Here is a 20,340-nt window from a genome sequence, read left to right on the forward strand (position 1 = left end):
AGGCTGAGGCAGGAGAATCAAACCCAGGAGGTTGAGATTGCAGTGAGCCAAGATGGCACCACTGCACTCCAGCCTGGTGACAGAGCAAAACTTTGTCTCAAAAAAAAAAAAAATTATATATATATAATTTTTAATATATAACATATATATATATTACAAAATATATATTATATTTTGTAATATATATTTTAATATATATTACAAATCTATAGCAAAGTATATATGATATATAATATATATATTTTGGGGGTGAATGAATGTATTTATTAGAAAATACACTCATCATTAAACTTTAAAATCCTGTCTAAGAACACTACTACTCACATCCTCAGGAAAATACTTCTGGCCTTTTACAGTTGCATGAAAAACCTGTCCCCTTTAAATGGTGGTATGTGAACTACTAATCCTGTCTTTAATTAAAATTGTAATATTTTGTAGATCATGAGTTTTTCTCTTAATTTTTTTATTTAAAATATTGCAGTATATTATTTATCTTGATTACTGAGTTTGCTCTTCCTTAATTTTGTACATGAGGCACGTGTCTTACACACCTCTACCTAGTCGTGATCCTGATCTGAAGCTACACTGAAAGCAGGTAGCTCACATATACACATGCCATTCAGGAAATTTTTTCTTCTTTCTTTTACTTTTATCAAATCCATCTTTGAACAAAAATATATTCAGCATTGGCCATGTGTGAGGTAATTCCTGGGTTGGTTAAGGGGATGCCCTTAACCAACTACAGGTACACACCCAGATAAGTCTGGAACTTAGCTACAGCCATAGAAATAAAGCAGGCGCATAACTAAAACTTTAGCTAGAGAACTGCTGTAAGAAGTAAAGGAAAGAGGCTTTGAATGGGTGAAAGGTAACTTCTACTTGGACGAACTTAGAGAAACCTTTTGGAGAAGACCACATTTAAGATGGATCTTAAAGAGGGACCTTAAATGAATTGGATGGAGCCCAGATCCTTTGGGGAGCGTATAGTAAAATGTTTTTGCCGGGCAAGGTGGCATGTGCCTGTAGTCCCAGCTACTTGGGAGACAGAGGTGGGAGGATCATTTGAGTCCAGGAGATCTGGACTGTAGTTTGCTATGCCCATTGGGTGTCCGTACTAAGTTCGGCATCAATATGGTGAACTCCCAGGAGCGCGGAACCACCAGGTTGCCTAAGGAGGGGTGAACCGGCCCAGGTTGGAAATGGAGCAGGTCAAAATTCCTGTGCTGATCAGTAGTGGGATGGCGCCTGTAAATAGCCACTGCACTCCAGCCTGGGCAACATAGTGAGACCCCATCTCAAAAAAATTATTTTAAAAATTTAGTTTTTTGTGTGTGTTTTTTTTTGTTTGTTTGTTTGTTTTTTGAGATGGTGTCTTGATCTGTCTCCCAGGTTGTAGTGCAGTGGTGCAATCTCAGCTCACTGCAACCTCAGCTCACTGCAACCTCCACTTCCCAGGTTCAAGCAATTCTTTGGCCTCAGCCTCCCAAGTAGCTGAGACTCCAGGGGCAATTTTTGTACTTTTAGTAGAGACGGGATTTCATCATGTTAGCCAGGATGGTCTAGATCTCCTGACCTCGTCATCCAATACCTTGGCCTCCAAAAGTGCTGGGATTACAGGCGTGAGCCACTGTGCCCAGCCTGGTTTTTTGTTTGTTTGTTTGTTTTTTGAGACGGCATCTTGCTCTGTTGCTCAGACTGGAGCTGGAGTACAGTGGTGCGGTCTCAGCTCACTGCAACCTCCACCTCCTGGGTTCAAGCGATTCTCCTGCCTCAGCCTCCTGAGTAGTTGGAATTACAGGCACACACGACCACACCTGGCTAATTTTTGTATTTTTAGTAGAGACAGGGTTTCACCATGTTGGTCAGGCTGGTCTCAAACTCCTGACCGTAGGTGATCCACCTGCCTCCTCCTCCCAAAGTGCTGGGATTACAAGTGTGAGCCACTATGCCTGGCCATAATGCATGTATTTTGTGATAATTCAAAGAACAGGTATGATGATGGGATGGCTATTTTTTTCCTCTGGTGAAATTCCATATAATGTAAATGTAGATTTTAACAATAACAGCTACAACAAATAATTCAAAAGGGCTTATCTGCCTTTTTGTAGAATTACAAATTCATTTTAAGTTTTTCAGCCTGCATGTGATAACTGACAATGTGTCTCAGCAGGACCCAATATGTGGGACACAAATCTTTCTAAAGGGAAAGTTTAAACTGGGGATTATTTCCAAATGCCAGGGTTGCTGCTTCCCTCTGCTGGTAAGAAAAAAATGCTGTAGTCAAAGCAAACCTCAAGGACTCTTCCCACTGCGCACAGATCTGGACTGTTGATACTGTCAGTGATAAGGTCATTAGCACCCATGAAGCAACAACAACAACAACAAAATAGTGATTAGGAATTGAAACTATACTGCAGAATACAGGGGGAAAAATAAATTAGCAATGACTGTCACCCAAAGTGCATCGTTAAGGACAGGTGCGGTGGCTCACGCCTGTAATCCCAACACTTTGGGAGGCCGAGGTGGGTGGATCACCTGAAGTGAGGAGTTTGGCCTGGCCAACATGGTGAAACCCCATTCTCTACAAAAATACAAAAACTAGCTGGGTGTGGTGGCATGCATCTATAGTCCCAGCTACTCGGAGGGCTGAGGCAGGAGAATCACTTGAACCTGAGAAGCAGAGGCTGCAGTGAGCTCATACCACTGCACTCCAGCCTGGGTGACAGAGTGAGACTCTTGTCTCAAAAAACAAAACAAAACCATATAAAGTATATGAGCTGATAAAAATCACATGACAGGAAGAAGCAGGGGCTGGAGATAAAATTTTTCTTTTCTTTTTTTTTTTTTGAGGTGGAGTTTTGTTCTTGTTACCCAGGTTGGACTGCAATGGCATGATCTAGGCTCACTGCAACCTCTGTCTCCCAGTTTCAAGTGATTCTCCTGCCTCAGCCTCCCAAGTAGCTGGGATTACAGGCATGTACCATCACGCCCAGCTAATTTTGTATTTTTAGTAGAGACAGGGTTTCACTATGTTGGCCAGGCTGGTCTTGAATTCCTGACCTCTGGTGATCTGCCAGCCTCGACCTCCCACTGTGTCTGGTCCCCCTTTTTTTTTTTTAGGCAGAGTTTCATTCTGTTGCTCAGGTTGGAGTAGCGGAGTGACACTATCATGGCTCAAGGAATCCTCCCACCTCAGCCTCCCAAATAGCTGGTGCCCCAGGTGTATACCACCATGCCCAGCTTAGAGATAAAAATTTTTACTTGCTATCTTCCAATTATTCTGCCTGGGCTGATCAGTAAGCCAAAGATACAATGTAACTGACTAACAGAGGCTCAGAGATTATTGTTTATGAACCTGTCTACCAATGACAGAGGTAGAAAGGCCAACAAAATTAACAAGTTGCTGTAACAATTGGACTTCCATAAGCATAAACAAATAAAAGGAATTTTGATCCTTATCAAATACAAAAATTGGCCTCCAAAGGATCATAGACCTAAATGTAAAACTTAAAATTAGAAAACTTGTAGAAGAAAATAGGAAGAATCTTTGTGACTTTGAGTTAGGCAAAGATTCTTGGAAAGGACACAAAAACTATAAGCCATAAAATAAAATAATTGATAAACCAGATATCATCAAAATGAAAACACTCTGCTTGCTGAAAGACACTTTGGAAAATGAAATGAATAACCACAGGCAAGGAGAAAATATTTGTAAAAGACATATCTGATCAAGGACTTATATCCTGTGTGCGTGTGCGTGTGTGTATGTTTGCCCTTACAATTCAATAGTAAAAAAAAAAAAAAAAATGCCAATTTTAAAAATGGGTAAAAATTTTGAACAGATAGTTCACTAAAGAAAAGATACATATTGCCAGTAAACACATGAAAGATATCTAATACTAAGGAAATGCAAATTAAAACCACTATACGGATATTAGAATAGTGAAAAGTAAAATTAAAAGGATAATACCAACTGCAGATTGAGGGCAACTATACCTCCTATTGATTGCTGAGAAATAAAAAATAAGCAGCCTCTTTAGAAAACTGCTTGGTAGTTTCTCATATAGTTAAACATATAATTATTATTAGGTCCAGCAATTTTATCACTGTGTTGTTAGCCAAAAGAAATGAAAACAGGCCGGGTGCGGTGGCTCATGCCTGTAATCCCAGCACTTTGGGATTACAAAAGAAAAAAACAAGAAATGAAAACATATGTCCATACAATTGACTTGCACTGGAATGTTTATAGCAGCTTTATTAATAATCACCTCAAACTGAAATAACCCAAATGTCCATGAACCAGTGAATGAATAAATGAATTATATTCATATAATGGAATATTCCTCATCTGTAAAAAGGAACAAAGGATTATACATTGAACAATGCTGATGGACTTCAAAAATATTATGCTAAGTGAAAAGAACCAGACACCAAAGACTATATACTTTCTAATTTCATTTATATGACATTCTAGAAAAGGTAAAACTATGTGAACAGAAATCAGATCAGTGGTTACTAGAGGATGGAAATAAAGGGAAGGAATTGAAACAAAAAAAAAGTTGTTTGGGGTAATGAGATATTCTCCATTTTAATCAGGGTAGTAGTGGTTTTATGCCAGTATGTATTTATCAAAATTCATCTAACTATTCACCTAGAGTGAATTTTATCCTATGTAAAATTACCTTAAGAAACCTAAACTTAAAAAAATCAATACGGTAGAAACTAAATATTTCTGCTTGCCATTTAGGTTCAAATGACAGCAATGTTTTTGAAAATGTGCCAAGATCCTAAGGGAGGCAAGAAGTCAGTTACCGTGTATCTTTGCCCATTCCTACCCATTCATCTCCCCCACTCTCTCTTTTTTGCTCACTAGTTATGGAGAACACAGGCTCCCTTCCTGCCTTTAACTCAGAAAGATCATGGCAGTCCCAAGCTCTTTGCACGTGCTGCCTCCCAGATCTCTGCACAATTCACTCCTTCATGTCTTGTTTCCAAAGTTAACCTTCTGTGAGACGCTACCCGGATCACTCTGTGTAAAGTAGCTATCCCCTAACCCACGTCACTAACACATTAATCTGTATTATATTTTCCCCTACAGCCCTTATCACTATTTTAAGTTTTTACTTGTTTGCATACTGCTTGTCTGTGTCTCTAGAACACATTATAGAGAGAACACTTTCTTAAAAATCCCTACCAGCTTTTATATGTCTTTTTAACCTTCTAGACCGGGGCTAGCACAACAGACACACAATACAGATTTATTGACCAAGCATATTCCTCGTTAAGCTATAGTAGGCATCTTTAAGTAATAAGCTTTCCATTGAAATTCTGCAAATATAGTCACATAATTAAATGTTTATCACACATTATATTGTCACTAGCCCTTCTCATGATAGGGACTTCATAGCCATTATTTATTTGAAGTTTATATGAAGAAACACTAGACTGAGAGTCAAGAGTCCAAGATTCTAGCCTTGATTCTGCTACTAACTGTAAGACACTGCACATTTGGGCCCAGTAATTTTGTTTCTAGAAATTTATTTCAAAGAAAAAATTGGACCCATGCACAAACATATATGCACTGGCATGCTTATCACCCTGTGAACTTATCGGGCAAAAATTGGGAGAAAAATAATTTAACACAATGAGACTTTGGCTGAAGAGACTGTGGTATAGCCAACAAAGTCACACTATGAATTTATTTGACAGTGATGATTGTACTCATTTCGTTACTTACTCAATAAATGCTCATTGAGTATTTGCCAATTTCAGGCATTGTTGTATGTAGTTTCAAAGAATATAGCAGTGAATGAAACAAAAGTCCCATGCTCATAAACCTGGTATTTTTGAAGGATAAGAAAGGCAATAAAATACATAAATATAGTATATAAGATGACTTCAGATGATGAGAGGTTCTATGAAAAAAAAGATAATACATAGTAAGGGTTTCGGGGGCATCTCCCAAGACAAAGACTGGGGATGCGCTATTTTGTATACAGAAGTGTAACCCCAGAAGAACTCTTGGACGTCACATTTGACCAGAAACCTGAATGAAATGAGGAAATGAGACGTGTGAATATCCATGGAAAGAGTTCCAGGCAAATGCATTGGCCCCAAGGCCAGACTGTACTTTTGTAAGGCCTATTATACAGGCCAGGGGGAGGATATCAGATTTTATTCTAAAAGTAATAGAAATTACGGGGGATTTTGAATAGAGGAGTGATAAGACCGGTCTTACATTTTAAGACGGTGTGGTAAATAGACCAAGGGAGGAAAAAAATCAAAGCTACTGCAGAAGTCCAGGTGAGAGATAATGGCAGCATGGAATAGGACCACAGCAGTAAGGACCGTGGTCAGTCATATTTGGAACTTTATTTACTTATTTTTATTACGTGTTTATTATTTTTTGAGATGGAATTTCACTCTTGTTGCCCAGGCTGGAGTGAAATGGCGTGATCTCGGCTCACTGCAACCTTCACCTCCCAGGTTCAAGCGATTCTCCTGCCTGAGCCTCCCGAGTAGCTGGGATTACAGTCATGGGTCACCACGCCCGGCTAATTTTTTGTATTTTTAATAGAGACGGGGCTTCTCCATGTCGGTCAGGTTAGTCTCGAACTCCCGACCTCAGGTGATTCCCCTGCCTCGGCCTGTCAAATTGCTGGGATTACAGGCGTGAGCCATCGCGTCCGGCCTATTTACTTACTTTTAAATAGACTTAATGCAGAAGACTGGTATGGTAGTTTCGGTGGAGTATGGAAGAAAGGAGAAAAAGGTGATTCCGTAGATGGAACATTTGCAATTGAGTGAAGTGCAACTGGGTAAAGAAGTCCTGTCACCACTGGATATGAGGGTCTGCAGCGCAGAGGAAACAGTGTTCCAGGGCCTGCATGTAATCATCTGGAGATATTCGACTGAGAAATGGTTTGAGAACTGAGTCCTGGCGCAATCCAAGTAATCAAATGTGCCAAATGCTCCTGGCAGATGGAGTAATATGAGGGCTGAGAACGACCATTGGAAGTCACTGGCGCAGGACATATTGGGGTCAGTGGTGAGGAGAAAAGTTGGATTGAGGTATGCTCAATGTGCATGGATTTCTTCGACAAATAAATTGATATGTGCGCGGGGTGGTGGGGGTGGTGGATTAAGATGGGGGAGGCGGGGCGCGGTGGTTCACGCCTATAATCCCAGCAGTTTGGGAGGCCAAGGCGGGCAGATCACTTGAGGTCAGGAGTTCGAGACCAGCCTGGCCAAATGGTGTAACCATGTCTCTACTAAAAATAAAAATAAAATAAATAAAAATTAAAATAGCTGGATGTGGTGGTACATGTCGGTAATCCTAGATGCTTGGGAGGCTGAGGCACAAGACTCACTTGAACCCCGGAGACTGAGGTTGCAGTGAGCCGAAATCGCGCTCTTGCATTCCAGTCTGGGCGACGGAGCGAGACTCCATCTAAAAGAAAGAAACAACAAAAAACCTGCATACCTATATTTTCGAATTTGTATGGAAGATGTCTTAATTGTATGCGTTAAATTAAAAAAGACAAAAGGAATAGAACTACCAGCTGCGACTAAGTAAGTGGGGGGGGGGGTGCGGAACATAACGCAGGCGCAATAGCAAGCGTTTCTTTTGGAGGTCCTTTTCGTGTCATAAATTCCTAAATTCATGGAAGTCTTACAAGAGCATATTACACATTAAAATATAAGATTGTTCCTGGTCAATAAGGGGTCGATTAAAAATAAAGCAATAAGGTATCTTGTTAAATTTTATGCCTTAAATTTAAAAAGAAACGAAGAAAGAAGCATACCCCGCAAATGCGACTTTTCAAACAGGTCGGGTTGGGAGGAGTAGGATACAAGCAGGCGCAAGATCAGGCGCTCGGTCTGAGGCGGATCTAGAATCTCGTTAAAAGACAGCTCTTGTAGCCAATCAAGAACAGAGTCGATGGCTTCTTCCGGAAGGAGGCCGGAAGTTAGTTTCGGCTGCAGAGGCGAAGGCGGCTACCAGTGTAAAGCCAGAGCTGAGGTGAGTGGGCGGCTACGGCTTGGGGCCCCCGCCTGTGTGCGTTTTTTTCTTCCGGACCCCGCGGCTTCCTCTGTGCTGGGCTGGGAACTGGGAAGGTATGGAGGAGTTCTGCCTCCGAAGGCGCTCTCTCGCCTTTCTCTTCCGAGTCTCCCCGAGAGCGTGGCCTTCCTGCCACTTGTGGGTGCCTCGGGGTGGACATCCTGGAGGAGGGGGCTCTGAATGCGGCCAGCTCGGGGCTTCTTCCATGTGGGGACGCCGAGCCGGAGTGGAGGTTGAGAGACCCGGTGTCTGGTCCCCGCGCCGCTGTTTTTCTAAGCTATATGGACTTGGACGAGTCTTTTGCCCTCTCTGGCCCTTTGTAACATGAGAATAGCCCTCCCTGCCTTTCCTTTTTCTGGTAGCAATTGTGAAACAGCTGATACATGGGGGCAGGCGAGGGCGGTAGATCACAAGCCTAGTCAGATCTATCTGGAGAAGTTTTTAAAGCGACATTCCGGGGCCCTTTCACAGTAGACAGAATGAATAAAGTCTCTGGGGCTGAGACCCTGGCATACCTGTCGACTTCTGGTGAAGCTCCTTCTCCCTCAGTAGAACAAACACGAAGTGGATCTTGAGTCAGAACCGGCTACGATGCTTGGCTCTGGTTTTATTAAAATAAATGAATTTATTTGAAAAGTTCCATCTAGAGAGACAGTAGAGAAAGAAATATAATTTTTGTAATATGCAAGTTCTTATTGTGTAGATACTTCACGGCTTAGGGATATGAGAGAGCTTGCCCTGTGGTACTAAAGGGACCTGGGATAAGAATTCCTGTTGTATCATTTATTAACCTTTTGATCTGGGGCAATACTTCCCTCATTGAGACTTGGAATACTCACCTCTAAAATGAAATTGATAATAGAACTTAATTCATGGCACCGTATGGTGGCATACGCCTGTAATCCCAGCACTTTGAGAGGCCAAGGTGGGCGGATCACTTGAGGTCAAGAGTTCCAGGCCAGCTTGGCCAACATGGTGAAACTTGTCTTTACTGAGAAATACAAAAAGCTGGGCGTGATGGCGCAAACTTGTAGTCCCCAGCTACTCCGAAGGCTTATGCAGGAATCCCTTGAACCCGGGAGCCAGAGGTTGCAGTGAGCCTTGATCGTACGGCTGCACTCCAGCGTGAGAGACAGATTGAGACCCTGTCTCAAAACAAAAAAACCACCCAAAAAAAAACCTTAATTCATGAAATTGTTGTGAAGATTATGTTAGGCCACAAAACGTGTAGTTGGCCTAAGGAAAAGGGCAACTGAAATACAGGAATGCACATGGTGTAGCAAAGTACAGAGCAGCACTCCCCACCTAAAAAGGTTTGAGTGGGATGAAACGTGAGCCGTCAAAAATCGTATTTTGAAGTACCAGATCAGTGTTAATTCCTTGATTTTAGTAATTGTGCTGTGGTTAGAAGAAAACTTTCTTGTTATGAGAAAACACACAAGTATTTAGAGGTAGAGGAATGAGAAACCAATAAAGCAAATGAAGGTAAATGTTAACATTTGGAGAATCCGAGTGAAGAATATGAAGTGTTCTTTGTATATTCGTGCACTTTTTCCGTAATCTGAATTTATGTTAAAAGCTTTTAAATATTGGCTAGGCGTGGTGGTTGACGCCTGCAATCCCAGCACTTTGGGAGGCCAAGGCGGGCAGATGACCTGAGGTCAGGAGTTAGTGACCAGCCTGGCCAATGTGGTGAAACTCTGTCTCTACTAAAAATACAAAAATTAGCTGGGCATGGTGGCGCATTTCTGTAATCCCAGGTACTCTGGAGGCTGAGGCAGTAGAATTGTTTCAGCCCAGGAGTTGGAGGCTGCAGTGAGCTGAGATGGCACCACTGCAGTCCAGCCTGGACAACAGAGCAAGACTCCATCTCAAAAAAACAAACAAAAACCAAAAGTTAATGTGTCCATATAAAATTGCATAGTGAGCCTTGATCACACTGTGACAAAAAGGGTATGGAACTGAATCATCATTTCATTCAGGAACTTTGGATCATACCAGGTGTTTAGGGTTTAGCAATGTTAATTTTGTCAGAGTGTGAGAGATACAAGTAAGTGTTTGCTATTAAAAATTAATCTGTAACAAAGCAAAAGTGATTATGACCTGAGATTGGGAGATAACATGTGTAGTTTGGTTACGGAGGAGTAGAGAAATGGCCCATAAGTGGTAACAGGTGTGGAATCCAGAAGATTTTCTTTAGAGATGAAAAGATGCTACATTTTTTTTTTTAATGCTGAAAATATTAGGGAGAGAATGGAAAATATGTGAATGGTTGAGAATATAATGCCTATTTAGAAAAGATGGCAGACTTTCCCTATCATAAATGTTAGTTTTAGAAACCAAGAAGATCATCTTGTCTTGGGCCCCAAACTACTGGAAGAAAAGGAAGAAAATATTCTTTTTCTAGTTACGAAATGTAACAGCTTCGTTTCCTGGCTCTACTCTAATAAATCTTTGGTCTGTGTCTGTAGGTTCTTGATAGTCCACAATGGGTGAACCACAGCAAGTGAGTGCACTCCCACCACCTCCAATGCAATATATCAAAGAATATACAGATGAAAATATTCAAGAAGGCTTAGCTCCCAAGCCTCCCCCTCCAATAAAAGACAGTTATATGATGTTTGGCAATCAGTTCCAATGTGATGATCTTATCATCCGCCCTTTGGAAAGTCAGGGCATCGAACGGCTTCATCCTATGCAGTTTGATCACAAGAAAGAACTGAGAAAACTTAATATGTCTATCCTTATTAATTTCTTGGACCTTTTAGATATATTAATAAGAAGCCCTGGGAGTATAAAACGAGAAGAGAAACTAGAAGATCTTAAGCTGCTTTTTGTACATGTGCATCATCTTATAAATGAATACCGACCCCACCAAGCAAGAGAGACCTTGAGAGTCATGATGGAGGTCCAGAAACGTCAACGACTTGAAACAGCTGAGAGGTTTCAAAAGCACCTGGAACGAGTAATTGAAATGATTCAGAATTGCTTGGCTTCTTTGCCTGATGATTTGCCTCATTCAGAAGCAGGAATGAGAGTAAAAACTGAACCAATGGATGCTGATGATAGCAACAATTGTACTGGACAGAATGAACAAGAAAGAGAAAATTCAGGTCATAGGAGAGATCAGATTATAGAGAAAGATGCTGCCTTGTGTGTCCTAATTGATGAAATGAATGAAAGACCATGAAAGATGTTTCTCTTTTCTTTTTTACTTTTGATAAATAGCATCATATATTATTTTCTTTTGGACAGTCTTAAGAGAGGTTTCACTAAAAATGTAAACAGCTTTAATCTTGACTCCAATTTTTTCAATTATGAGATGTCATAGGCAGTAATTTTGCTGTATAACAAGCATAGGCAAATGAGTACCCCTGCACTAAGAATAATCACTTTAGAAAGCAAAGTGTTAGCTGCTGTTGTACAGGGTATTCCTATGTTTTGGAGTTGAAGTAAAACTTTGATGATAACCTCAATAATAGCAAAGTTTTCATCCTTGAAAAGGGGATTTATCATTTGCTTTAAGAACGACAGTTAAGTAATAGACATCAAGCTCTGTTAATGTAAAACTATGAGATCTTTAGACTTAATCAATTAAAAGTTTTGCTTAAGTTCCAGAAAGTAGTATGATGTGTTAATAGAGAGGAACCCAGTAGAGTTATAAAACAGAAACTTTATTTTTTTCCCTCATAACTGTTCCTATAAACCCACTATCTCAGTCCTGAATGGACTCTTGCAAGGAAGTCCCATGGATTGTTTTTTTCTGTAGTCACTCAGGTAATAAGTCCTTTGGTCACTTTAAGTTACAGACCTTAATTTTAGTAATTAAGATGTCTATGTTATTAGCTACACATTTTCTTTAAAGCTAAAGTCAGACTTGCTTAAGTCCACAATGGAATAGGGGTTTGGTGGCAGACTGCTAGGTGTCTACTAAAGCTTCTTTGAAGATAAGTTGCTGAGCTACAGCAACCCAGCCAGGGACATTTCCCAGCTTTCCCAGCATCTCTGAGAACATGTGAATAACTTCTAGGGAGTGAAATGTGGGCATAAGAATCCAGGCTTTCCCCATAAACATTTCTTGCATGATCCTTCATTCTCTTCTATCTGCTGGTTGGATGGCCATATCCGGGATAAGTTTGGAAGCCACTGAAAATGGCAACAATTGTCAGTCTGAGTCTTTGAATGACTGTGAGGACTAAGTCTTCCTTTCATTAACTCCACACTACCCCTAGCTAGTTGGATTTTATATGAGCACTTTCTTCTCTTCTTCCCCCCATTGCCCATTACCTCCTCCACCAAGAGTTGACTGTGTATCTGAGGTTCTCTCCCTGCCATTTTTTTTAAATGTAGGCCAATGTTTCTCAAAGTGTGTGGTCCTCGACTAGCAGCATTGGTATCATCTGAGGACTTCCTAGAAATAAAAGTTTCAGTATAATCCATAAGTTCAGAAAAATAAAAAAGTTATCTGGCTCCATCCAAGACCTTTGAACCAGAAAGTTCTAGGTGTAGATTCCAGCAAGCTGTATTTTAAGAAGCCTATGTGATTATGATACATTATCAAGATTAAGAACCACCGAGGCCAGGCTCAGTGACTCACGTCTGTAATCCCAGCACTTTGGGAGGCTGAGGCAGGTGGATCACCTGAGGTTGGGAGTTCCAAGACCTGCCTGGCTGGCCAGACGTGGTGACTAATGCCTGTAATCCAAGCACTTTGGAGGCCAAGGTGGGCAGATCACCTGAGGTCAGGAGTTCAAGACCAGCCTGACCAACATGGTGAAACCCCATCTTTTAAAAAAATAAAAAATAAGTAAATAAAAAAGACCTGCCTGGCCAACATGGAGAAACCCCGTCTCTACTAAAATACAAAATTAGCCAGGCGTGATGGCACATCCCTGTAATCCTGGGTACTCAGGAGGCTGAGGCAGGAGAATTACTTGAACTTGGGTGGCTGAGGCTGTGGTGAGCTGAGATGGTGACATTGCACGCCAGCCTGGACAACAAAAGCAAAACTCAAAAAAAAACAACAAAAAACCATTGAGAGGCGATGCCTTTCTGTAGATGTCTACTTTTTGATTTCTTCCTTAGCCCCTGGTTTCTAGCATAGGGATTTGCTCCATTAGACTTTCATTGGTCCTAGAGCTAGCAAAATTCACTTTAAATTGTCTATAGGAGGCTGGGCACAGTGGCTCACGCTTGTAATCCCAGCATTTTGAGAGGCCGAGGTGGGTGGATCACTTGAGGTCAGGAGTTCTATACCAATATGGCCAACATGGCCATCTCTACTAAAATTACAAAAATTAGCCGGCCATAGTGGTGGGCACCTGTAATCCCAGCTACTCAGGAGGCTGAGGCATGAGAATCGCTTGAACCCAGGGGACGGAGGTTGCAGTGAGCCAAGGTGGTGTCACTGCACTCCAGCCTGGGTGACAGAGCAATGCTCTGTCTCAAAAAAAAAAAAAAAATGACTACAGGTCACTTCTCTATGAAATGTGCATACTGTGCCTTCACAGATCCTGGGAGTGTAAGCTGTCCCTAGGTAGACACCTCTTTATCAGAAAGGCAGTTAGTTGGCTAGTCTCAACTTTTGTTTTTTTTCTGGCATGTAATGTATTTGATATAGATCTTCCGCCTCAGAGACTCCAGAGGACATAGTTCAGGCTCTCAAGCTTAATTTGTAGTGGGGAGAGCATCCCCTTGTAAGGGAGAAAGGTGGACATTGCATAGCACTTGAGCAGCTCTCCAAAGAAAATTCTCTTTCTTTGAGAACCTTGAAGAAGGTGTTGGACTGAGGTGCAAAACCAGTTTTTGGCTACTTTGAAAATCTTTGCATGTAAAAAACAGAATCACCTATGGGAGCGGTGGCTCACACCTGTCGTCCCAGTACTTTGGGAGACCTGGGGTGGGGGCGTGTATCACGAGGTCAGGAGTTCAAGACCAGCCTGGCCAAGATGTTGGAACCCCATCTCTACTAAAAATACAAAAATTAGCCAGGTGTGGTGGCATGCGCCTGTAATCCCAGCTACTCGGGAGGCTGAGGCAGAGAATTGCTTAAACCCAGGAGGCAGAGGTTGCGGTGAGCTGAGATCGCACCACTGTGCCCCAGCCTGGGTGACAAAGTGAGACTGCATCTCAAAAACAAAATCACATAAGAGCCACAACACTACTTATATAAGAATGTGTGTGTGTGTTGGGCGGGGTGGGGTGGGGGGTGGGCATTGAGGAATTAAAATGCCACTGGGGGCCAGGCACAGTGGCTCATGCCTGTAACCCCAGCACTTTGGGAGGCCAAGGTAGGAGGATGTCTTTAGGCCAGGAGTTTGAGACCAGCCTGGGCAACATAGCGAGACTGTGTCTCTACAACAACAACAACAAAATGCCACTGGGGAGGATCTGGTCTTGCAGATCTGTGAGTGGGACTTGACATAAATTCCTAAAGGCCTCTGATGTGAACTGTTGCTATTAGACTGGAATGAAGAAGCTCTAGTGGTCTGATGGTTGACACAAGTTTAAAAGCATAATGTAAGGTCTTTTAATATTGTGTTAGAATATATCTCTACACATCTGCTTATAATGAATATTCTCGAAAGATTGATTTACTGAAGTGAAATGTCTGGAAGGATCACCTTTTAAGCAGCTTTTGAAATGGCTAATGCCCAGACCCTGCACTGCAGAGATTCTGATTTCATTTTTTTGAACTGTAGTGTTAGCATTAGTTTTAAGAAATCTGAAGATGATTCTCTTGTGCAGTGGTTACAGAATGTTGCATTAATCAGTGCTTTGTTACTGTTGACAAAACCCTACTTGAACTAGTTTAAGCAAAAAGATGAATTTATGAAAAGGATATGGGGTATGGGCCAGGTGTGGTGGCTCACACTTGTAATCCTAGCACTTTGGGAGGCCGAGGTGAGAGGATCACTTAAGCTCAGGAGTTTGAGACCAACTAGGGCAATATAGTGAGACCTCGTCTCTATTACAACTTAATTAAAAAAAAGAAAGGACATGGGTATGTTGACTGAAGGATAAGTTGAATATAAAAATCATGAGGAGGACAGAAGTGGCTGGATGGAGTTTTGAGTTAGTAAACCTGGAGACCATCCTTCCTGTTAGCGTCATTCTTTTTACAGATGAACTTCTTTAATGATGTAGGTAGAGGACATGGTGGCTAACAGCTCCAAGTGTTAAGTATTTCTGTGTGTACCACTGTCTGGCAGTTCCTTCTCTCTCAAATACAAACTTTAAAAAAAAATGAGGGGAGGTTAATTAATCAGCTAGACATAAGGAATGAGGAGTTGCATACCTGATTCCAACTGGGCAAATCAACTGGGACTTGAATCCCTTAAGAATTTGACAGTCTCCACTATGTCCATGTATAGAAGAGTCAGTATGTCTCTCAGAGGAAGGGAGGGGTGCTGAGCTAATGATGATCAGCTGTCCATTACAAATTAGGCACATGTAAGCTTTTTTCTTTTTTGAGATGGAGTCTTACTCTGCTGCCCAGGCTGGAGTGGCTGGAGTGCAGTGGTCCGATCTCAGCTCATTGCAACCTCTGCCTCCGGGGTTCAAGCAATTCTCCTGCCTCAGCCTCCTGAGTGGCTGAGATTACAGGCATGCATCACCACACCTGGCTAATTTTTGTATTTTTAGTAGAGATGGGGATGGGATTTCACCATGTCGGCCAGGATAGTCTCCATCTCTTGACCTTGTGATCCATCCGCCTCGGCCTCCCGAAGTGCTGGGATTACAGGCGTGAGCCACAGCACCTGGCCACACATGTAAACTTAATAGCAAAGATAAACAGATTGTACAAATTCGTATTCTCTTTATGCGAGTAGTTTTCCTCCAGCTATTCATTTATTCGTGGTATTCATTTGATGAGTACTTAACTGTGGTCCTCTCCATGCCTGATACTAGTTTAAGTGTTGGATGTGTGTAAAGGGGGAAGGAAAATGTAAGAAAGATAAGAAGACAGATTAATTGTTGAAGATGATAAGTTTGTGTCTTAACCACTCAGCCATTACAGAACCTTCAGAAGAATCTTGCTTCCAGTTATGTTCCTATTGCCTGTTCAAAGCACCTTGTCCACATTATCTTCTCTTTTCAAGGTATGTGTATGTGTTCACATTGTTTTTTGAGATGAAGTTTCACTCTTGTTGTCAAGGCTGGAGTGCAATTGCACGATCTCTGCTCACCACAACCTCCACCTCTTGGGTTCAAGTGATTCTCCTGCCTCAGCCTCCCCCCAAGTAGCTGGGATTACAGGCATGCACCAGCATGCCTGGCTAACTTTGTATTTTTAGTAGAGATGGGGTTTCTCCATGTTGGTCAGGCTGGTCTCAAACTCCCAACCTCAGGGGATCTGCCCACCTTGGCCTCCTAAAGTGCTGAAATTACAGGTGTGAGTCACCAAACTTTTTTTTTTTTTTTTTTTTTTAAGTAGAATCGAGACCTCACTATGTTGCCCAGGCTGGTTTCAAACTCCTGAGTGCAAGTAATTCTCCAGACTCCCAAAGTGGTGGGATTACAGGCATGAACCACCATGCCTAACCTCACATTTGTTAAGGAAGGCAATTTATTTAGAAGGCAATTTTGCAGGTGTGGTGACTCATGCCTGTGATCCCACCACTGAGAGACTGAGGCAGGAGGATCACTTGGGCCCAGGAGTTCGAGACTAGCCTGGGCAACATAGGGAGATCCCTGTCTCGACAAAAAAAATTTAAGTTTAAAAAACAATTTTTTTTTTTTTTTTTGAGACAAAGTTTTGCTTTTGTCACCCAGGCTGGAGTGCAATGGTGCGATTTCAGCTCACTGTAACCTTTGGTTCACTGCAACCTCCAACACCTGGTTTCAAGCGATTCTCCTGCCTCAGTCTCCTGAGTAGTTGGGATTACAGGTGCCAGCCACCATGCCCACCTAATTTTTGTATTTTTAGTAGACATGGGGTTTCACCATGTTGGTAGGGCTGGTCTTGAACTTCTGACCTCAGGTAATCCATCTGCCTCGGCCTCCCAACATGCTGGGATTATGGTGTGAGGTGTCGCCTGGCCTCTACAAAAAAAATTTTTTTTTAATTAGCTGGATGTGATGCCACACGCCTGTGGTTCCAGCTATTCTAGAGGCGGAAGTGGGAGGGTCACTGGAGTCCAGGAGGTTGAGGCTGCAATGAGCTGTGGTCATGCCACTGCACTCCCGCTTGGGTGACAGAGCGAGATCCTGTGTCAAAAACATAAAAGAAGGCAGCTTCAGCTCATGCACTGAGCCCGGAGGTTACTGGGAGCAGCAGGTGCAAATGTCTCATGAGGAGATACACAAGTTGGCATAATTTGGATGAGAAAGGCTATTATGGTTGCAATATAGTGAGGAAGGAGGTTGGAGCTTGAGAAGCAGATGGAGAACAGATGTACATGATTTAGAGGGCAAAGGGAAGGAGTTGGGTTTTTATCTGAAATCTGATGAGAAATTATGTTTGCAGTTGATTTCTCATCAGATTTTACTAAAATACGGAGAATCAGTAGGAAGGGTAGTAGCTGTCCTTTGATAGCTTTCTAAGTACCACAAATTGTGCTAAGGGCTTTGTAGCCATTCTCTTGTTTTATCCTTAGAATAATCTCGTGAAGACCTTCTAAATCTGATGGGATTTATAGCTGCAAGTTGCTGGCAATGTTTTAATCACTTTGTTTAAATAAACCACTGAATGAAATCAGTATTCTTTTTACACTCATATTTCAGATGAGGAAGTGGAGGCTCAGAGAAGTTATGTAATTTACCCAAGATTACCCAACTAGTGAGTGGCAAAGCCAGGATGGAAACTAGGCATTCTAGTTTTCAAAGCCTGAGAACTCAACCTTCATACTTCATTGCTTCTCCATTCCCTCATATTGTTAATAAGTCATATGGGTAAATAAATAGTGAAACCAAGAGTGGAGCCCAATATTTTGACCCTAAAATCCATGCTTGTAAATACTACTTGATACTGGACTGAGCAGATTTATAGACATAAATTATGAGTTCCCTTTAAACATATTAAGGTGCTTATGTCTTAGCTAAGACTTTTATGAGTCTCTTAAGGAGATGCTGTGCTTATAACTCTGATCTTCCTCAAAATTCTTAGTAGGTATTATCCCCATTTTATGAGTAATGAAAATTGAGGATTAGAGTTTAGGTTTGCTCAGGTTGGAATCTAGGTCAGTAACTGGCAAACTTTTCTGTAAAGATTCAGTGAGTAAATATTTTAGGCATTGAGGACTGTACAGTTTCGGTTGCAGCTACTCAACTGCCGTGGCTCAAAAGCAGCCATAGACAAGTCATAAACAAGAGGGCTCGGTTCCAATACAGCTTTATATATGGACATTGAATTTTGAATTTCAATTATTTTCACATGTGAAATATTCTGTGGGGCTTTATTCAACTATTTAGCATGTGCAATCATTATTAGATGTGAGAGTACAAAATCAGACAACAGGCTGGATTTGGCTGGTGGGTGATTGGATTCTAAACATTGGATTGTTTTTACAGAGTTACTAATAAAAATCACAGAAATAAAAATTACAGAAACTTATTCATAGGATTGTTCTAAGGATTAAACAGAATGACTACAAAGCACTTACGTTTTATCTTATTTTTAATTGACAAATTATTTATTTATTTGTGGGGTGTAATATGATGTTTTAATGTATGTATGCCCTACTGAGGCTTTTGTCTTTTGCATACCACTGGCACAATTAAATTTGTGAGTGGGTTCCAAGTTGCATTGTAATAAGGCTACCAGTAAGTGGCACTCTTACCTCAGGTTTAAGAACTGTAGCTGGTTGTAGAGGAGACTAATGTGAAGAAACCCAGAGGTACTGCCCTAACTGACCCTAACTCTGGGGAGTTAGAATCAGAGTTAAATTGAATCATTAGATACATACTTGTTCTGTTGAATTAGAGAAGTGGTTGGTGTTGGAAAACACCCTAGAATCCTAGAATGTGGGCTCTACTGTTTAATCAGCTGTGTATCTTGGTTTGGTATATTAACTTCTATAAAACTCAACTTCCTTAATTATGATTAACACAATCCGAATCTCCCCTTACCATAGGTAGCATCTAATGGTGAGAATGAAAGAGAAGACCCATGCTAATTCTTTCTGAAACTCATTTGCCTCCAAGCAGTATACTCAGGACCTGCTAAACACCTGTGTAGAAGCATCTGCTCTGGACGGGGCCCCAGGAGTGCCCTAGAGGCTTAACTGGTGCTTGAGTCTGGGGCTTTGAGTCACTACTACTTGCAGGGGAGAGTGATAAAGAAAAAAAAAAAAGTGGGAGGCACAAATAATGGCAGAAATGAAAGAGGGGCATTATTATTATAGTAAAAAATAAAATCTGAGGCCGGGTGCGGTGGCTCAAGCCTGTAATCCCAGCACTTTGGGAGGCCGAGGCGGGTGGATCACGAGGTCAAGAGATCGAGACCATCCTGGTCAACATGGTGAAACCCCGTCTCTACTAAAAATACAAAAAATTAGCTGGGCATGGTGGTGCGTGCCTGTAATCCCAGCTACTCAGGAGGCTGAGGCAGGAGAATTGCCTGAACCCGGGAGGCGGAGGTTGCGGTGAGCCGAAATCGCGCCATTGCACTCCAGCCTGGGTAACAAGAGCGAACCCCCGTCTCAAAAAAAAAAAAAAAAAAAAATATGGATTTTTAAAATAAGTTAGAAAATTTAGACAAAGTGGACAAATTCTTAGGAAATTAACAATACAGATTGAGGAACAGGAAACCAGAATAATTCTCTAACAATTAAAATAAAATAGATCAGTAGTCAAAATCTTCTCACAAAGAAAACTTCAAAGTTCAAACAGCTATACTGGTGAATTTTAAAGTCAGCTGATTAGCAAAAACAAATAAGCAAACAAAAACACAAAACCAAACAAACAAAAAATAGCTTTGCTGGCAAGTCTGCCAAACATTGCCAGAAAAAATACAAAAATAAATAAATTCTAAGGCCGGGCACGGTGGCTCATGCCTGTAATCCCAGCACTTTGGAAGGCTGAGGTGGGTGGATCATGAGGTCGGGAGTTTAAGACCAGCATGACCAACTTAGTGAAACCCCTTCTCTACTAAAAATACAAAAAAATTAGTTGGGTCTGGTGGCAGGCACCTGTAACCCCAGCTACTCGGGAGGCTGAGGCAGAGAATTCCTTGAACCTGGGAGGCAGATGTTGCAGTGAGCTGAGATTGCACCACTACATTCCAGCCTGGGTGACAGAGTGAGACTCCCTCTCAAAAAAAAAAAAAAAAAAAAAAA

The 20,340-nt window shown here is 41.6% G+C and overlaps 1 protein-coding gene across 1 annotated transcript; it reads left to right on the plus strand.

The window, feature by feature from the left end:
- The first annotated feature begins 7,672 nt into the window (after nucleotides 1-7,672).
- MED7 (mediator complex subunit 7) lies at nucleotides 7,673-11,538 on the plus strand. Its single transcript, XM_032259560.1, has 2 exons — nucleotides 7,673-8,023; nucleotides 10,534-11,538. The coding sequence occupies exon 2, from the start codon at nucleotides 10,551-10,553 to the stop codon at nucleotides 11,250-11,252; it is 702 nt and encodes a 233-aa protein (XP_032115451.1). The 5' UTR covers nucleotides 7,673-8,023; nucleotides 10,534-10,550; the 3' UTR covers nucleotides 11,253-11,538.
- The last annotated feature ends 8,802 nt before the right edge of the window (nucleotides 11,539-20,340 follow it).

The sequence above is a fragment of the Sapajus apella genome, unplaced genomic scaffold (genome assembly GCF_009761245.1).
Source record: "Sapajus apella isolate SASKATOON/1434 unplaced genomic scaffold, GSC_monkey_1.0 scaffold110, whole genome shotgun sequence".
NCBI lineage: Eukaryota > Metazoa > Chordata > Mammalia > Primates > Cebidae > Sapajus > Sapajus apella.

Coding starts and splice junctions, on each gene's coding strand:
- MED7 (XM_032259560.1), top strand. CDS start 10,551: ATGGGTGAACCACAGCAAGTGAGTGCACTCCCACCACCTCCAATGCAA.